At 45.5% G+C, this 20366-nt stretch overlaps 1 protein-coding gene across 2 annotated transcripts in view; it reads left to right on the top strand.

Moving 5' to 3' along the window:
• MINDY4 (MINDY lysine 48 deubiquitinase 4) overlaps positions 1-20366 on the top strand; it is an 84616-nt gene that overhangs the window by 19542 nt on the left and 44708 nt on the right. For both annotated transcript variants that reach the window (XM_073002815.2, XM_078378306.1), the window contains 6 exons: positions 7580-7638; positions 9108-9217; positions 11589-11705; positions 13110-13198; positions 18069-18170; positions 19118-19181. In XM_073002815.2, the coding sequence (XP_072858916.2) occupies positions 7580-7638; positions 9108-9217; positions 11589-11705; positions 13110-13198; positions 18069-18170; positions 19118-19181 (541 nt within the window). The remainder of the gene's footprint in view (positions 1-7579; positions 7639-9107; positions 9218-11588; positions 11706-13109; positions 13199-18068; positions 18171-19117; positions 19182-20366) is intronic.

Below are 20366 nucleotides of genomic sequence, written 5' to 3'. Positions count from 1 at the left end.
GAAAAAAACCAAAATGGAACAAAAACGGCCTGTTACGGGATTAATCGGTTTTCAATGCACTGTAGGTCAATGGAGACTTGACCTACAGACTTTTTGACGTGAGAACCGCCTTCCAATACGGATTAAGTTCTCAAGTCAAGACCCCACTGTATTTATCCTGGGCTGGCCAGAGGCTTATGGAAGTTTTGGACCCAAAGAGCAATGCGCCCCTTTGAGCATGCTCCTTGGCAAGGAATTCCACAGCTATGGGGTGTTCAAACCACTCGATGATCTATTTAGCAATCTAATTATAGACGTGAACAAAATATCATAAAATCCACCACCCTAGAATCATGGGGCGGGGCATCCGTACCTTTGTGCCAATTTGGCCTCTAGGGTCCTTCTCTCCTGTGACTCACTTACTTCGCCCCAAAGGAGTGTTTTTTCCCCTCCCTGCATGACTTTGAGCAGCTGCTGCAGCTCAATTATTTCCCCTCTAAAATGCAGTATAGACTACCTGTGGTTTTCTTCTCACTTCACCCTATGCCCATCCGAGATGCATGCATCTATATACAGTATGTTTGTTGGGTGAATGACACACCGGTCTCTGCAGGGACCATTTAAGGGGAAGAGTGTCAGGTGTAAATCGATGTGTCTCTCCCAACTCTCTCTTCTTCTCCTGTACCTGTTTTGTAATTCTTAGATGTGTCCTGAGAAACAGCCCTTTCTATTTGTGGAAAATATTTCCATTTTCCAGAATCAAGTATGAGTCACACATGCATGGCCTGGCAGAATTGTCTTCATGGAAAATGGCATTTCCTGTACCCAGGACAGGATAGAAGAATACCAGTGGAATCAACCTTTTTGAATTTCCGTGTGGAATAATTTGATTGTCTCTCCTTGGGGGTCAAATGAGATGATGCAGTTAGCATGACATTAGAAGCGGAGTTCACTTAAGCGGTGAAAGATGGCTATCTCTCTGAGCATGTGCTTGTTTCACGAGTGCACACTGCAAATTATCTTGCTTTCATTTTGTGATTGTTCACCGGGGACTGATTCGTAAGTCGGATGGTTCATGCATGGGCTTTGAAGGAACTGCGTGCCTGGAAGGAAAAGGTTCTCATAGCAGGAAATCTGCATTTCTCTGAACGTAAGGGCCCTAAGACAACTTTTTCCATGACGGAGGGCATCTTCTGCATCTGGGTGGGGAACAGGGATGCCTGTGAAATTCAGCATGTATGAATTCCCATCCAGAATTACCTGATCACCTCTATTAGAGTAAGGTGCACATTGTGACTCATGAGATTTGTGTATATCTCTACTAAATGTTGTGGTGCACTTCTCAGCCGTGTAACCATATCACAGTATGCCTTTTCGCAGTGCAGTCCTAAATACATGCTGTGTGCATGAGCTCAGGATCTCTGCTGACACAGACTTAAGCTAGTCTTAAGCCAGGACGAAGGGGGTCCCAAGACATTTCCATCCCGCATGGGGTGGCTCAGAATACGATTCTGCAGAGGTTCTGCTCACCTAGCATCAATTCAGCTGGTCCCAATCATCTGAGCTAGTTAGGATTGTGCTCACGATTACTTCTTTTGCGAGAAAAATTCCTGTCCAATAGGGGTGTCAATCCTTGTTTGCCTCGCCCTCACAGGGAACGAGGAAAAACGGTGGGTTGTTGTATTAGTAAGTATTTTGTATTCTTTGTTTTAGAAATTCAAAAATAAACAACAACAACAACAACAACAACAACAACAACAACAACAACAACAACAACAACAACAATAACAATAACAATAATAATAATAATAATAATAATAATAATAATAATAATAATAATAATAATAATAATAATAATAATAATAATAATAATAATAATAATAATAATAATAATGTCCCAGCCAAGTCACTGATATGACTCAAGTCTGACTTGAGTCACCTCTTTGCAGCATGTTGTGGAGGGAACACGGCGGGGGGTCTTAAATCCATTCTGTTTAAGGATTCTCAGCCATGTTCACAGTAGAGACACACCGAACATCGCTGTTTGTCCTGCCAGCTCTTAAAGCGAAACTCTTGTCTGGTTGTGCAAATAAAGCTGATTTTTTTTTTCTACCACAGAATCTTTTTTCTAAACAGCCACAGGCAGAGGGGCTAAAAAGTTATGCCATCAGGAGGAAAGGGTGCAAAAAGTCTTCCTAAATGAACACTTGACATAGCTGGGGCCTATGTCTTAACTCTGGTGGAAAACAGACGCGTTATCTATATCCCAGCTTAGTTCAAATCTCCACAAAGCTGATTGTGTGCTACCAATGGTCAAGTTGTTTAATACATTAGGTTTTTTAAAACCACAGTTTTAGATAGAAACAATTTGGATTTTTGTGTGTGTGTCATGTACTAAAACATCTTAGTCAATGAAATTTTGAGATCCATGGAGGTCTGGCACTTATACAGTCCGAAGAGACAAGGAGCATGCTTGGTGAAGGGAGGCAGGGTTGAGCGTGACCAGTGTCTAGATGGGAGACCACCTGTGACTATTCTTATATGTCTTCTTGGGTTGCATGATATGGGAAGGATAACAAAGCCCAGATGGACATGGTTGGGCAAAGTCTAAGGACCTCATCTTAGCAGGGGATGTGCCATCAAGAGAAGTTGGGTTCATTGGCTGCGATTCCTCTTCACAAGGATCGCTGACGACTCGTTTGAGTGAACGACTAAGCAGTGATGGTGAAAACAACTTCTTCAAATCCCAGATGGAGTGCTATACGGAAGAGGTCAACTACTTGCTGTCTGTTGTCCCAGAGGGCAGAGTTAGAACTCAGAGCTTCTATACAGTTTGACCCAGAATTACCTCCTTCTAGCTGAAGCCCATGGAGTTAGATCTGCTGGGCTTATTAAACTAGAAGGGGTTAAATCCGGATGAAATTTTGTACAAACATCTGATGATAAGAACCATTGGATAGTGGTCCAAAGTACTTCAAAGAGCGGGAGTCTCTTTAGCAATGGAAGCCATCAAGTAGAACTTTTGGATAATCATCTGTCGAGATTGCTCAAGTTCTGGATTTCTTGCATGGAGCGTAGACTTTAATGACCCTTTTACATTCTGTGGTGCTAGTTCCGTTGGTCAAACCCTATTAGTCAAAGAGAGGCCAAATGTGGTCCCTCCTTTCGGGAATGTGCTGATACGTGGGTGTGAACAACCTTCTATAGATGGAGGCCGGTCTATACATCCACCCCAGTTGCATATATGTACAGTATATAAATAATGCCACACATATCATGTGTCCTTGTCTGTGGTGAGGCCCTCCTGTGAGGTACGGCCTAGACTTAATGGCCATAATGGGCCACTCCCTTGAGGGGCCTGGCTAGGGGATGAAGGAAATTATGGCCGAATATGTAACCTTTCCAATCTCTGGAAGTACTGCAGGAAAAATGGGAGGAAGTCAACAGTGACATACTTCAGTTGTTGTGGGGTTTTTTGAGCTCTTTGGCCATGTTCTGAAGGTTGTTCTTCCTGACATTTTGCCAGTCTCTGGCCGGCATCTTCCAGAGCATGGACAGAGTTCCTACTCCTGTCCTCTGAAGATGCGGGCCACGGAGACTGGCGAAACGTCAAGAAGAACAACCTTCAGAACATGGCCAAAGAGCCCGAAAAACCCACAACAACCATCAGATCCCGGCCATGAAAGCATTCGAGAATACAGTGACATACTTTATTTGTTAGTGGAATGGCTAATATTGATGATTTTGTACAGGAAGTCCTCCATGATGGCCAGGTTTGGTGGGAAGGAGAGCCCCCCTCCCCCTGAGTCTGGACTCAGCTTCTGAGCCTGTCTCCGTTTCCCCTCTGGCTACCAGGCTTTGTCAGGCCGAGGGCAGTTCCACCCAACGCCACTCCTTTCTGAGACAAAACTGGTGACTTCTTTGCCATCCCTTGACGCCAGCATGGCCTTTGAAGCCATCAAGGCAGGAGGCAACACAAGGAAGCGGTGGGTGTGGGCACCTTCCTTCAGGGCCGGAACACCTTTCCCATGTCAAGCGCTCCTCTGAGGAGCAACAGAGGAAACGGTTGACTCGTGCCGTTGAGTCAACGCTATTACAAAACGCACCAAACACTGAGCTAAAAAGGGAGCAAAGGACGGTGGTCATCGTCTCAGGTTGCATCACTCTTGTCATAACAAGACTTGCGTGGGAAAGAGAACTGTAAAAGAGAGATTATGAAACAGAACATGTTGACTCCCTCTTGGTTCCAAACACCAGGGAGAGGACTTTCAAAGCACATCGGTGGGCACTGCCTCCCTGGTGTTCTGCCTCCCGGATCCCAGATGAAGTGGTACTTCTCAGCTGTGTTTCAGAAGCTGCGTCCAGACTCAGGGGGGAGGCTCTCCTTCCCACCAAACCTGGCTATCATGGAGGACGTCCTGTACAAAATCAATATTAGCCATTCCACGAACAAATGAAGTTAGTTTTTTGGATAGCCCATTTCCACATCCGTCGTGAGACACAGAGGCTGTGCCGGCAATGATTCTACTTGCAACTGTGCTCCCTGATGTGGATGGAGCTCAGTACCGTGGGATCATCCAAAACAATGGGAAGGAGGCAAAGCCAAGGACGGCTGCCATAAAGCCTACGGTCCCAGAACAATGCAGTCTAATTTCTCCAATAATAAAAGGTGGCTGTTTTGTTCTTTTGAAGTGGCCGGTGACTGTTGCTTATTTTAAAGCTCTTTTGTGTGTTGGCACTACAGTATGAGCTACTCTAAACAGGAAGCTGTAGAGGTGCCTCATTGTGTGCAAAGAGTGACTTTCTCTCAGAGCGCCACCATTCGTGTAAACTTAACGATTGTGATGCCTAGAGATCAAAGGGGAACACTTGACAGTTTGGAGAGGAACTGAGCCGTTGCCATGTAATGAGGCTCGTTTTCTTCCTGCCCTGTTCTAGCAGGATAGATTGCTTCCTTCTCACAGCATGTATGAATCACGTACAATGGTACCTCGCTTAATGAGGATAAGCCGTTCCAGCGAAATCGCTGTAGAGCAAAATCCTCGTTAAGCGAAAATAAAAAACCTATTGAAATGCATTGAAAACCCGTTCAATACGTTCCAATGGGCTGAAAACTCACCGTCCAGCGAAGATCCTCCATAGGGGTAGCCATTTTTGGTGCCTGTAAAGCGAGGAATCCATCCAAAAACACAGCGGGGGGGCATTTTAAACAGCGGGGGTCCATTTTGAAGCTGTCGATCAGCTGTTTTAAAATGTCGTAATGGGAAGAATTGTTAAGCGAGGCACCACTGTATCTTCTCCCTTCCCCCATATATACAAGAAAAGTGAGTGTGTAAAGAGGAATAAAATTTCCCAAAACTTGGTGGTGTATGTCAACCACATTATCCGTTTGGGCAGTGGCGGTACGTTTTCAACAGTGGGTCTTCATCATTTTGATCCCTGTAGCCACACCTCCAAGGTGAGTCCCAAAATTTAAGCAGTCATCTTGGTTCACGAAACTGTGGTTCAGCATTTGCCCCAGTGGGCAACAGGGTGTAAACAGAGATGACCTGAGACTGTTCAGTGGTGGAACTTGAACTGAAAGTGTATTTAAATCACACCAGATAAAGAGGGAAGAAGATCCATGAGAAGAAGGGACAATACAAAAGAAATCGGAGGAAAATCAGTACATGTCAGACAAAACACCATAATGACATGAAAAAGTATAATGCAGAACAATCTGGACTGAAATACATTAAGATCGTGGTATCTGCGGGGGATCAGTTCCAAGCTGTTAAACACGCACACGCACACACGCACACACACTCCAAAATTGGTATATTACCAGAATTGGCCACCAGAGGGAACCAGAGACTATGCCATATATAGTCTCTGGTTCCCTCTAGTGGCCAATTCTGGTAATGCACCTTGGAACAATGTATTTCTGGATGTGGGTGTGTTTTTTCAACGATCTTTTCAAGCACTCATAAGTGAAACCATGGGTACAGATCCTACAGTCTTACTGTATCGCATGAATTATAGTTATGCAAAATTAGCCTCAGTTAACCCTTTATAAAACACAATATTTGTCTCTAATCTTCCACCAGCCTCCAAGCCAAGGCTTATTGCGTTCTAAGCTGTTTATCAGCCTGTGGCTTAAGGATTTAGGAAGAAAGATATACTGTATCACAGGTTCCCAATTAAGTGGAGAAAACCCAGAGGTGGGTTCCTTTTACAGGAAGCAGAGAACTCTCGCTGGTGCAAAACACTATGAGAATTTACTTGAATACTCTTTGCATTCTTCTCAGGAGGCTCAGAAACTGGATGTAATAGCTCCCGCCCTCCTCTTTAAAAATCCCAGGCATTTACTCTGAGAAGAATCTTGCAGAAGGCCCAGTGATGAACAGCAGTGAACCTCTGTCCTTCCCGCTCCAATTGCACTTTATGAATGTGCATGCAGTGTCTGGGGTCCTTGTAAAAGATAACTCTATTTTATTGTAATACAGTTTTGATTTACTTGCAGACTTCTTATTTATTTATTTATTTCCACCTCCTTATGACTGGCCTTCTAAACTCATTGATGCTGGTAGTTTTCTCTTTCTGCCTTGACTCATCTCTAATGTGGATGATTCATTTTCCACTCTGGCATATTACATGTACGTGGTACTGCCATGTATTGAGTCAGATTTTGTTCATTTGCAAACAAGAGGACTGATTTGCAGCTTAAGATCTACCAGACAACCAGTTGCCAGAAACCATATCCGTGTTGTGGGTATTCCCTCGTTGCTCACCTTGTGCTATAAACCTAAATACAATGATGTAAGCTGCCCTGGGTCCTTTTAAAGGAGAAAGGTGGAGTAAAAAATATTTTCAATAAATCAACAGAAGTAAATAAATCTTAGAATGGAACTGCAGAGTTGGAAAGGGACCTTATGGATAATCACGTCCAACCTTTGTCAACGAGGCACTGTGGAGATTCAGATTTAAACTTTATGGACACACAGTATGTGAAACATAAGAAAAATTAAAGGGAAATTAAAATGTTAAGATCATGAGACTGTTTTTGACCAGAAAGGCTACTTCAATAGCATTATCTTGTCCATTTGCTAGATCTCCTTTTGTACACGTGGTGGGGTGTACATTGCATGCACATAAGTGCTGAATTCATAGAAATTCTCCACTGTCATAGAAAATATGACCTGTATCAGAGTAGCCCCATTGAACTTGATCATATTCTGATCCTGCAGGTGACAAACAGATGAAAGGAGTTGACTTTCATCATGACTCCCAATGAGAAATGGAATTAAGCATATTTTAAGGCGGATGTTAATTGATTGCCAGGATGGGGAGAGTGATCTGAAGTGGAAGCAAATATGCACCCTTCTTCCAGAGTTTCCCACTCACACCCACCTACCCCAGATTGGTGCATTCCCTTGCTATAATTTGCTAGAGGAAAGATTTAATCCTCCTTTTGTCCCATCATTCCTAGTATGAGGAGGGAATAGAAAAACATATATGTCATCTATGCTAAGCTTTTCTTCCACTCAATCTATATACAGCTCCCAGCCTGATCAATTACAGAGATGTAATAATTTGTGTATTTAATTTTCTTTCATATCAGAAAGGCTCTGGCGTCCCCACCCTGCAAAGATCGCTTGCCCCGAGATGCTTTAGAACTAGGTACGTTCTACTGAGAGAGGCTGTCTTCAATTATGTCGTTTTCTTCATTTTCAATTAGATTTAGATTTTAATTTAATTAGAATCCTGTTGCTGTTCATGTTGTAAGGTTTGGGTAACTTGCCCGAGTTAATCGTGGCCAATTAATGAGGTGCCGGGCCATGTCTCAGTTGTCATGGGCCCCATGGGGCAACTGAGAGGTATCCCAGCAAGCTACACAAACCTTCTTTTCTATTCTGCCATGCGCAATGAGCCCTTGAAGGGAAGAATTCTTGGGTAAAACATCAACAAATGAGATTCTGTGCCATCTTTCCACAAGAGGCTTGTTTATTTCCCCCAGATCAACTTCTGTTTCTGAGACCAGTGACTTTGTCCATGCACAGGTTTGTAAAGGAAGGATCACCAGACATCATCTCCCCCCTCTCCCCCCCACAAAAGCCACTGGCACAAATCATCATGTGTAATGTATGGTAGTTTGAACAGAAGGCTTGTAAGTGGAAATGGCACCAAGCTGTTCACCAGTAGCTGGAAGCAATGGAAAAACTTTCCTTCCTTCCTTCCTTCCTTCCTTCCTTCCTTCCTTCCTTCCTTCCTTCCTTCCTTCCTTCCTTCCTTCCTTCCTTCCTTCCTTCCTTCCTTCCTTCCTTCCTTCCTTCCACTCTAAAAAAACAGGCTCTCCTTTCTTTAACATTGCATGTAAGCCACACTAGAGTAGGCCCATTGGATCAGTAGGAATTTGGTGAGTCGACCCCTGTGTAAGTCTCATTGTTCAAATGAGCCTACAATAGTCCTGTAGCACAGCAAGTTGCAACTAGAGTAGGACCTTTTGAATCAAACTTAGAGGCGTTGACTCACCAGATCACCACTAACCCAACGGGCCTACTCTAGTGTGACTTAATATGCTAAGTAACAGGATTCCAGGCAATGTTAAAGAAAGGCAAGCCTGTTTTTTTAGAGAGAAAGAAAGAAAGAAAGAAAGAAAGAAAGAAAGAAAGAAAGAAAGAAAGAAAGAAAGAAAGAAAGAAAGAAAGAAAGAAAGAAAGAAAGAAAGAAAGAACTGCAACCCATCATTAACCAGTAAGCACCTCTGGTTCCCCAAACATTTCCACTTTATTTTGCCACCTCTCACACACACATGTACAAGGGGAGATGTGGGCAAAACTTTGGAACATTGCTAATCAAAGAATAGTCCAAGCTTTGGATTCCCCTCACGATTTCTATTCTAATACTTGGTTTTCAGAGAAATTGATGCAGGGGTGGGTAGCCTCTTTCCCAGCCTATAGAAAAGAAATTTTGCATGTTCATACATCCTTCCCTCAGACAGCTACTGGCTTCATTGGGGCTGTGGTAAAATGAATCTGTAAATTACGGGCCAGAAGCTAAAACTGGCTTTGCTGAAAACTAAGGAACTGCTTGAGATAGAAGGGCATTTATTTGAGATATTCAACACTAATTTCATTCCCCCTTTTCAGAGGATGTAGAGGATGAAGGACCGGTGGAGGAGGGTTACAAGATGCCTGACCATCCTGCTCTCAACATGCTGCAAGTCGCATCCAAGCCCATTGACTTCTCCCTTGCGAGAGTAAGAGATTTATTCGTTTTTTCTCCAGTCTTCCCTACACCCTGAACCCCATTCCTTTCCATCGTTTATGTCTCAAACTCAGCTCTTTGGGAAGAAGGTTCCTTCCATGCTTGGTGACCTCTGATCCTTCAACGGTTAATGGGATGAGGTTAAATAGGAAATCATTTGTTAGCTATCTGTCGCTGAAGTTTACTCCTGTGAATGTGTCTTATCCTACGGATTGGGTAACCTAATAACCTCCCATAGTTGTGGACTATAATGCCCATCAGCCCTGCCTATGAGCCATGATGTTGCAAATATCGGTCCAACTCTAGCGACTACACCACACCACAGCCCCAGCCTCATGGTCTGTGCTCAGAGATGATAGCTGTTTCCTCATCATGCCCAGCAGACCGTTTGTCCCTTGTTCTCGATCCATTTGGAGTGTAAGTTTTGTTCTACCTTGGCAAAAGGTGAAAAAAACCCACAAAACCAACAGGGATGGGAAACTGACCATCTTAATCTTATAATAATTATCGTCTGCCATCAAGTCAATTCTGACTTATGGTAACCTTTTTCATGGTTTTCTAGCTAGACTCGCATAGGTTCCCAAACTTTTTTTGCCCCGTAGACTACTTGCTGTCTTATTTGTTTTCCGTAGACACCCCCCCCATGCAATCGGAATGACTACAAAACAGGTATAAAATTTTGTACTTACTTTTCTTAGGCACTCCTAAAGAAGATGATTTTGAGTCACTTGACTTTTACCTATTTTCGATCTATATTTTTGAACGTATTTTTAAGCCACTTTTCTTCTCAAAACTCAGAAAGCAACCCAATGTCTCTAACGCTCCTATTGATCAATTAGGAATCAAACAAGTCCATGCAAAGCTTTGATACAAGTCTAAACAAGTACGTACGCGCGCGATGTGTGTGCCCTTATAGCTCAGTAATGAGAAATGACAAAATGTTGTCGATCCCATTTATAACACGCCAAAATTTACCATAAAATTTTACCAATAATTTTACGAACTTACACACGAATGTAGCACACCACAATACAGATAGTACATAATACCTAAATAAATAATATTATGAAATAATATGTACACTGAATCTGTGTTTGGTGTAATTATGGATTGCCTAAATATTTATTATGATCTGCCTAATGGGATCTGCTCACGTAGACCCCCATTTACATCTTGTGCACCCCCAATTTTTTCTCTCTCTGACGTGGACCCCCTGCAAGTTGAAATCGACCCCTGGGGGTCCATATAGACCACTTTGGGAACCTATGCGCTAGAGCAGTGGTCCCCAACCTTGGGCCTCCAGATGTTCTTGGGCTGCAACTCCCAGAAGCCTTCACCACCACCTCTGCTGGCCAGGATTTCTGGGAGTTGAAGTCCAAGAACACCTGGAGACCCAAGGCTGGGGACCACTAAGCTAGAGGATACTCAGATGTGTTTTACCCTTCCCTTCCTGTAGGAGCGCTGTGGGACCGTGCAGCTTGCCCGAGGCCACCCAGGCTGGTTCTTCTCTCAGGAGGCCCCGTGGAGGGAATCGAATTCAGAACCCCTGGCTCCACAGCTAGCTACCTAAACCACTGAGCTATCCAGCCAGCTTATATCTGTGCTGATGATCTGTTTTACATGCATTTCATTACAACTGGAGAAATATCTATCTAGCTACACACACACACACACTCCACGTCATTAAAACTGCAAATGATTGTTCTCCCCACTCCGTTCAATTGTATCTGAGAGAACCTGGGATGCTGGACAAATTCTATGAAAAGACGGTTGTGCCCTTTCCGACTTTAGATCCACGGTCGCTCCTCTGCCCCAACAGAGTTCCGCTTTGTTTTTCAAGAATCGGCACAGCCTTCCTGCAAATGATTAAAGAGCATTTGAGCCCCGGCGGCTGGGCAGCCAAAGCCTCGTGTGGTTGCGGCCACACAGAACAATTTATGCTGGGGGAACATCGGGAGGAAAGGAAACGATGACTCCTTAGCTGAATAAGCTGGCTGGATACAGTATTTATAACACAGAAATTAAAAAGGCGGCTAGGGAGTCTTCGGCGTTGTGCCACTGTTTTCCTCCCCACAGACCAGAAAATGGTGGCAATGAAAATATGTATGCGTGAGTACGGATGAAGACCGAGAAGGGAGAGCCATCAAGAACCCGAGCATCTATTTTTAAGTGAAAATGGGATCCTACATTTCATGTTCATGTTCTCCTTTCTTTCTTTCTTTCTTTCTTTCTTTCTTTCTTTCTTTCTTTCTTTCTTTCTTTCTTTCTTTCTTTCTTTCTTTCTTTCTTTCTTTCTTTCTTTCTTTCTTTCTTTCTTTCTTTCTTTCTTTCTTTCTTTCTTTCTTTCTTTCTCCCCCTTCAAGGAGCTGAAAACGCTCTTCTTTGGCTCCAGCCTGGGCTGTTTCAGCAAGGAATGGAAAATCCAGAGCTTTGCATTTAATGACAACCCTCAGCTGAAGTACGGCATCGTACAAAAAAAGGTACCAGAAAAGGGCCAAGTCTTGTTTTAGAAGCTGGTGGACTAGGGGAGTTTTCCTGGGTTGAAATGCTCACGTGCCTGTAAGTAAAAGTTTTGGAGAATGCAGGAGAACCTTTCCACAGCCCACCCATGTAGCAGTGGCTCATGGAGAATGAAAATGACACCAAGGTGGTTTTCTAAACTCTGTAATTCACAACTGGGCAATGGGGCACCTGCAATATTGGAACATCACACAGAAAGAAGTGGGGCTATTGTGCACGTATATAATCACCACAAGGAGCTTAGAGGAAACAGATTTTCCTTTATATAAAATGCAAGGCTGGACAACTGAGTTGGTGCACAACAATCTCCAAGATTCCATGTTGTAGTTACACATCTATTAAGCTGTTGTTAAATTAACCAGAAAGCAAATCTGTGTGTGCTTTCAAGATCTCCAGGAAGTATTGAAAGCTCACATCGATTTTGGTGACTTTTTTATATTGCTGGTCCCCAGTGTGGTGAAGTGGATTGACTAGGACCCCAGGAGAGCTGAGTTCAAATCCTTGCTCAGCTATGGAACCCACTGGGGGAGCAGAACTGGTAAAGCACTCCTTAAATATCTCACTTCCTTTGAAAGACCGATTAGAGTCAATATAAGCAACATGCGCTCCCTACTACAGCCACCCATGCAGCCACCCCTCGTCCAAGCTAGCCTGGAGGACAGCCAGCCTGCTCCATGCACAGTGAAGACAGAGCCACTGAAGCTGACCCCCCTCAGCAAAAACGACATTGCCAGCCAACCAGCTTTGGGAGGCTTCCCAGGTACTCTGGCACTGGTTTAACTAGGACTGATTTTGCCCTGGCCGGGCGGGTGGGGGGAGAATCAGCCATCAGCTCCATTTTCACCACATTAAAACATGCCTCTGAAAAAAGCGTTTTTGCCCCAGATGGTAAAAAGTAACAAGCCCACTGCAGGTTCTCTGCAATGTTGAATTCCAGCTGCAGAGCCATCAGCAGCTGCCGGGCAAGCCCTTCTGCTCTCTCTGAGTTTTTGCTCCGGCGGTTGGCTCACCCATTGTTCCCCGGTCAGGCAATCTCATTTCGTCGCGGCCGGCAGAACGAAGCCACCGTGCGCCTGGAGAGTGTTGACTTCCCCCAGCGCACATAAGCGTAGAGCTTTTCAGCATAACATAGAGGGAGGCGACCGTCTGGTTGGAAGTACAGCATTTCCAGCCCCTTGCAACATAAACGAGATTTTGGAAATGGCAGCCAAAGAGAGAGAGAGAAAAAAGAAAGAAAGAAAAAACAGGGGTTAGGCATTGCCTGGCACGTCTGAGACAAGCCACAGCTACGGATGGTCTCACCAGGTTCACAGAGCAGTACTGATGTGTTTTTCCTTGCCTCTTTCCCTTCTGATACCCTCCAGGGTGGGCCATGTGGGGTCCTGGCAGCTGTCCAAGCCTCTGTCTTGGGACACCTTATCTTCGGCGACGGCGTCAAGAACAGCGATACTCGGTAAGTCAACAGCCCCAAAGGCCTCCGTATTTTCCATTCCAACTGGAAGAGAAATCCCCGCCATTGTTCAGAAGGGAAAAGGGGTCTTCCTGATCTTGACCTTATTTGAAGGGAGCTCAAGCACAAGTTGAGGAACTGGCATTGACCAGGAGGCTAATGGACGCTGCCCTTGAAATATTCAGTCGGGTGTCAATTAATATTGCTGGATCCTTAGCAGGAACAGTACACTTAAGTGCATGCATGTACACAGGGGCACCCACCCAGCAAAATCTCTTCTTGTGCCAGTCAACCCACCCGCGGCCCAAGTGTGAAACTCCTGGCTCTCGGAAGCACTGCCAAGTTGCTTTTTCTCCCATAGAAAGGCAAGCTAGCCTTTCATATCCATGGAAGAAAGCAAAAAAAGAAAAAGAAAAAAGATGCACAAGCAGCTAGACGATGGTTCCAAATGAATAAGCACAGAAGGCCAACATGTGGGGTTGTCACAGCTACGCTGTGCTGAATCCTTTGAATGCTTCGAATTGAAGCTTTGCAAGATTCCTTTCCATCATCGGTTTTAGGGGTGCCATTAAGACCTTTCTGTGCACAATAAAAATAGTTGCAGCTAAGAGATTTCTGCACACGATAAAAAATATATTGGAGAAAGGGGAAGAGCGTCACTCAGTATTCCACACTTTGTGTGGGAAACATTTCTAATTTAGTCCACTGTCACTGGAGATAAAGTGGAGGGACCACCATCTTTGAGGGGACCACGGACCACTGGGTTACAGAGTACTGAGCCACGAGGACCGATGGTCTCATTTGGGATAAGTCAGCTATCTCTGTTTTAAAGAAGTGAGCATGGTTTGGGGAACGGATGTATGAGGTAACAAATACAGTATATGCATCACTGGAGCTGGAAGGAGGTGCTGTGAGAAATACAGGAAGCGACGTCGTATTGAGTCAGACCACCAACCCACAGAGGCCTATATTGTTGACTCTGACTGGCAGTCCTAACTCTCCAATGTTTTAGCCAGAATTCTTTCCTAGCCCTCCTTGGAGATTCCCCCGCTAACCCGCTAGCCCCGCTAAGCCCCAACAAACCTTCCCAAATCAGAAGAGATCAAGTGAGTCCATGAAGGAAAGGTAGACTGTATCGTACTTTGATCTCCCTAGGTGCTCGTGATGGAAATCAAGAAGCCCCATTTTACTGTTGCTCCATCTGACCCACTCTTGGCAGCCACTCTGACTGGCAGAAGCAGGGTTTGAAATCTCCTTCTGGAGCTTCCAAGGAAGAGGACCCTCTGTATGCAAAGGGCTTCGTGTGCCACTTAGCTGTGGTCTGTACTACAGGAAGGAATACACACTGACCACCCAGCCTTTCTCTTTCTGATATTCATCCAGACTCTCTTCCTTCATTACTTGACAGACTTTTGTTCTGTTTTTTAAACAGTGAATCTGTTGTGCCGTCGGTCTGATCCTCTAGGCATCTTAGTTAATTTTGCTAATTTAGTGGATGTTGAACTGGGCTTCCTCCCCATCCTACATTTAAAAACGTACACAGATTCTGCAACGTGCATTAAATCGACCAGGATCATTATTGAAGGGTGCATGTTTGCTAGTTCTTGAAATGAAAGAGAGAGACACTTCCCCCCCTTTCTCTCTCTCTAAAAGGTCTTTCTGCCTACATTGTTCTAAACTGTAATGCTTTTTAGAGCTTTTGACAAAGACGCCAGTCAAATCTGAGACAGTCCCGAGTGTCAGACTGAGATTTAAGCCTGCTCAATGTTCCCACCACTGGCTGTAAAAGATCTAATGATTTAAGAAGACAAAACAGCAAATCAAAGCAAACGAGATGAAAGAGAAGACTTTGGTGTTGTGTTCATTTGCCTTTGGGACAAAGTGGAACGAGGGCCTTCTTCCTTTGTCTTTGAAGGGCGTTGGATATTTGAGCAAAGATAAGGAGAAGCAAGATCCTGTGCCACCCGCAACCAATCCGGATGCCCCTGGAGGGCGTTTACACTCCTTGTGTAAGACGTACACTCATTGGGGGCTCCAATCAAGAGGTCTACTTGGCCAAGTCTCCATTCCACGATCTCAGGGATGGTCAAGAGCTATAGGATAGCTCTTTGGATGCCGTTCTCAACAGTCCTAGCTAGTATCGCCCTTGGTGGGGGCTGATGCAACTTGTATTTCAATAACTCCTTCCGTATAATCGTGGGAGACTGGTGTTTGGAGGAGAAAATCAGAAGCGATTCATGATGGGACTCAACACAGTGGTAGGCCAGAATCCTCCTGGGTCTTGGGAAGTGGGTGAGTCCCATTGCCACTGTCGCTTAGAACAGGCCATTGGCTAGAGAATGTCACGCCTTGGACACTGTGCTCCTTACCTGCCCCCCAAAGAGACAGTTACTTCCCCAGCCGTGTGGAGCTGCCTCTTGGCCGCTTGCCATCTTGGGAGTGAGTCTCCTTCTCCTTAGCTTCAGCTCACGGCAAAAGCGATTTACCCACCTCTCCTTCTGATGGCGCTCTGGAGCCACCCTGAAGCTTGTCCAAGGCTGCCCAGGGGGGCAGGTCGTAGAAACCCATGAGCCACTTCTAATATGGGGGATCTCAGATGACCCTGCCTCCCAAGAGCTACGGTGGGGGATTTCGAACTCTTGGCCCTTGGTCACCAGGCTATCCAAATCGGAAAGTATATATGGAACTCCTGCTGTTAGGTCAGAGCTGGAGAACCTTTCTGGTCTGCCAGGTCTGGAATCCTTTCCTGTTGGCCATTCTAGATGGAACCTGTGAAGGTGGTCACCTGAGATATGAGGAGGGCCAAAGAGTTTCGCGGTAGGGCAGGACAGAGCGCCTGAGGTTCCCTCCTGTGCTCCCCCCAGCCATGCGTAGAGCATGAGGTCCCCAGAGTTCAGGCAAAATCAGGAGAGCAAAGTACCATCCCATGTGCCATTATTCTGACATTTTACTGACGTCATCTTAGTTTGTCAGATTCCACAAGCCGAGCGGTCCTTTCATGAGAAACATGCAAAGCCTTCCTTTTGTAAGCTGAGAAAGGAGGAGGCGTAAAAAGCCAACATTTTCATTAATGCCCACTTATCTGTGTTTTGTTTTCCCTCCGCTGCTGTGCAAAGTGTCTCTCCTGAGGGAGCTTTCTGCCCCACCTCTAATCATCTTCTCCCACATCCTAAAGAACTGGCCGTCCCACTCCTGATACCTGGCCTAAAATGGGCCCCTTTTTAAAATGTCATCCCATTATTTCTGCTTTTAACCAGAATGCCATGCACACCATTTCCTCTGCCGCATCATATTTTTTTGCAGCTATTTCCAGACCGATGCCATCATCAGCTCCGTCCCGCCACTGTTTCTCTTGCCCTGATTCCTCCGTCTTTCACGGACGTTGGTTGGCATGACACCAAATGAAACTAATCAGCCCTATAAAGAAAGGGAGAAGAATCTCATGCTTTGAACTGCGAACCCAAATGGAAAGTCCTCTAAGAACATGGTTTCCACACTCAAGGGAGGGTCGGGTTCGTGCATCTTTCATAGTTTACAGGGAAAAAAGGACCTTTCAGCACATTTCTCTCTCAGAGTGAGGAAGAATAATTTCTGTAGCGCAGCTCCCAGAATTCTCAGAGTTATAACCCCCCCAACCCAGTAACTTTTCCAGTCTCTGAGCCTTATTTATTTGTCTATTTGAAACCCTTCTATGCCGCCTTTCTCCCCAAAAGGATTCAAGGTGGCTTACCTCACGGAGCCTTTCCTATGGAATTGCCCTCATAAACTTCTGCCTGTGAGGGGGAAAAAAACTCAGTCTCACTTTCTTCCTTATTTGGGGTTTCAAATCCCAAGTTTTCTTTCCATCCTGAGGCTGCAAACCTTTGGGGCACGTTGGGAAGGGATACCAAACAGAAGCCGAAACAAAATTTTGGCCCCGTTGGCTGAATCAGGGGGGCACACCTCTCCCCAGGCCACAGAGGGTCATGCTATCTCCAGCTTGCCCTAGAGATTTCGGAGATGAGGAGCATCTTGGCAGTGCCAACCCAAGCTCTCTGCCTGCCTGAGGGTGGAAGCGAATGTCCATCCCCGCTGGCCATTCCTCTACCACCACCACTCTGTGGGAACACTAATGGTGGGAGGGAATAACCTCCATATTGCACCTGCTTCTCAACTATTGGGGAGGAAACCTGGCTTTGGGGCCTTCACGGCCAAATCATTCTGGGAGAGGTTGCTAAAAAAATCACCTGTGATCCTATTCCTAGGTAAAAGTAAAGGTTCCCCTTGACCTTTAGTCCAGTCGTGTCCGACTCTACGGCGTGGTGCTCATCCCCGTCTCCAAGCCATAGAGTCAGCATTTGTCCGTAGACAGTTTCCATGGTCACTTGGCCAGCGCGACTAGACACAGAACACCATGACCTTCCACCATGGTGGTACCTATTTATCTACTCGCATTTACATGCTTTCAAACTGCTAGGTTGGCAGGAGCTGGGACAAGTGATGGGAGCTCATTCTGTCTCGTGGATTCGATCTTACAACTGCAGGTCTTCTGACCTTGCAGCACAGAGGCTTCTGCGATTTAACCCGTAGCGCCACCACATCTCTGACCCTCTTCCTACAGTCTCCCAAAATTGGCACAATCTCAATGACCAGCCAAGAAGCGGCCATGTAAACGTTATGGGCAAGGGGACATTTTTAAAAGAAAAAGTCGGTGGTTAGTGGCTGCGGGCAATCGGGTAGCAGTATGTGGGGGCTGGCGGTGGCAGCTCTGTTTGGCTAATGATGGGGCCACCCCTGCCCTTGGAGAAGCAGAGATCTTTGATAACCAGCTTCTTTGTTCACATAACATAAGCAGACCATGTCTTGTGCTTCTTTTACTTTCTCCAAACACAAGGTGCCTTCAACCTTCAGAAGCTCACAGGACCAAATGCCTTACTTTGGCTCTGGCTGACATTTTATGGCGGGCAGGTGGCAACAAGAAAGCTGTAGTTACCTTGTAAGTAAAAGGCACATTTAAATATATCTATTATATCTATATCTAATCTACATTTGTATATCTATAAGGATAGATAGACAGACAGACAGACAGACAGACCGAACAAACGAACGAACAAACAAACAAACAAACAACTTCTGGGTCCACAAACCAGATCCCTAAACCACTGAGCTATTCAGCAGTTCTTGACTTCTCCTGTTCCAGAAAAAGCAAAAGAATGGATGGATGGATGGATGGATGGATGGATGGATGGATGGATGGATGGATGGATGGATGGATGGATGGATGGATGGATGGATGGATGGATGGATGGATGGATGGATGGATGGATGGATGGATGGGGCAAAGTACAATTTTGGGAGTGTGGGCAGTTGACTGTGATGGCCACTGGAGATTCTGCCAGGGAACTGGAGGTGCTTCTGGGATGCTTCTTTCCCACCCTTGCCCCTCACACAGGGGTGGTCAAACATGGCCCTCCAAATATTTTTGGCCTAAGAGGTCCCATCAGCCCAAGCTGGTGCAGGTGCTGATGAACGATGACGGGAGCTGTAGCCCGAAACAGATAATGAGCCACCACGGCTTTCTTTTCCGGTAGCTGATGTCTGGCGTGTTGGACCAAGCCCTGGCATGGGAGGTGCCTGTGAAGAGAAAACGAGAAGGGCCAAAGCGAGGTGGCCTACACTGAACGGCAAGAGTGCATCCCTTCTCTTTTGAACTCTTTTGCATCGAGCAGGGGTTCCCAACGATGAGTCTCCAGGTGTTCTTGGACGACAACTCCCAGAAATCCTGGCCAGAACAGCGAGTGGGGAAGACGTCCGGGAGCTTTTGTCCAAGAACATCTGGGGACCCATAGGTTGGGCAACCGCAGAATTAGAGAGGTGAGATCCTTGTCCATTCTCTGCCTTTTACAGATGTTTTGTTTACCTGCCCCTCCCCCCTTTTTTTAGGCACACAGAAGCACAACAGTTCACGCCTGCAGGGAAATACAAAGCTGACGGGATCTTGGAAATGGTATGATTTTGTGCAGCTGTGTTTGTGTAGTAAGGAGCACGTTTGCTGTTTCTTAACGGCTGTGTGTAAATATCAGAGATAGGGTGGTCTGTGTTCCTGTTGTGCGGGAGTGGAATCTTCAGTCTTCCGTGTGGCAGCTGGAATCCTGTCCATCGCAGCCATCCATCAAACCAGGGAAGATGGCTCCTAGCCTGTAAGGGGAAGAAATAAGAACAGTCAATTGTGTGGTCCGTGCCTGGTAAAGGGCGTAAGAAGCCAGAGCAAGGCCTCTGGGCTTATCCGCTTCCAGTCCCTTAAAGACTCCCAGGGCTCCAGATGTGCAGGTATAAGAGCCTGAGGTTTAATCACCTGGTGCCACTTGCAAAGGGAAAGGAGATATACCCTATCATCTTCCAGATGCCCTGTTCTTGGAAGGAAGGTGAGCTGAGCTACACCTTACACCCAAATGCAGAGATCAGTCTGGCTTATTCGTTTCAGGAGATATCCCGTTCCCCGAATGGCAGTCTCGGCCTCCAAATGAAAATTAGCACAGATTTCAGTGCCCGTCGTCCTGCTATTTTAAAACTATGGTTATCAACTGACCTGTTCCATCAGTGTCTAATTTTTTTAAAAAAAATGCGTAGATCAGGACATCCTTCTGTCTCCCTAATTTCTCCTCACTTCTTCTGCTACCCACTGGAAGCCGGGGAACAAGGCGAGAGACAAGATTAAGCTGACATGGAAGTGGAAAGTCCATTCTGGTGGAATGAACCTTATAAAATTACAACACATTTCAATTAAAGCCGGAGCTGAAGGGGAAGTAGCGTTTTGTCTTTTGCTTCGGCAGGGAGGTTTCTTTAGAAGGGGTTCCCCGGCTTCACATCAGAATATCTCCACCCATCATCAAATGAGGGCAAGGGAGTAGAAGTGGTAGAAAACACAGCTTTAAACCCGCAGTTAAAAGGTTCAACGTGGCAATCAAAGAGGAAAGCACTGTCTTGGCATAAGATTCTGGAAAGTGGCTTCCAGTCCGTAGGCTTAGATGAATAACTGGTCTCTCCTGGAATAAGGCTGTTGCCTCTATTATTTATAGGCAGGGCCTGGAAACAAAAATCTTAAGTTTCTGGATTATAACTCTTAATAATCCCACCGCTAGTATTGAACAGGTCAGAGCAGACAAAAAGTAACTTTGGCAAACTCTGCTTG

The sequence above is a fragment of the Pogona vitticeps genome, chromosome 6 (genome assembly GCF_051106095.1).
Source record: "Pogona vitticeps strain Pit_001003342236 chromosome 6, PviZW2.1, whole genome shotgun sequence".
Lineage (NCBI taxonomy): Eukaryota > Metazoa > Chordata > Lepidosauria > Squamata > Agamidae > Pogona > Pogona vitticeps.
Note: the sequence above shows the minus strand (reverse complement) of the source record. Positions and strands in the feature narration are given on the sequence as shown.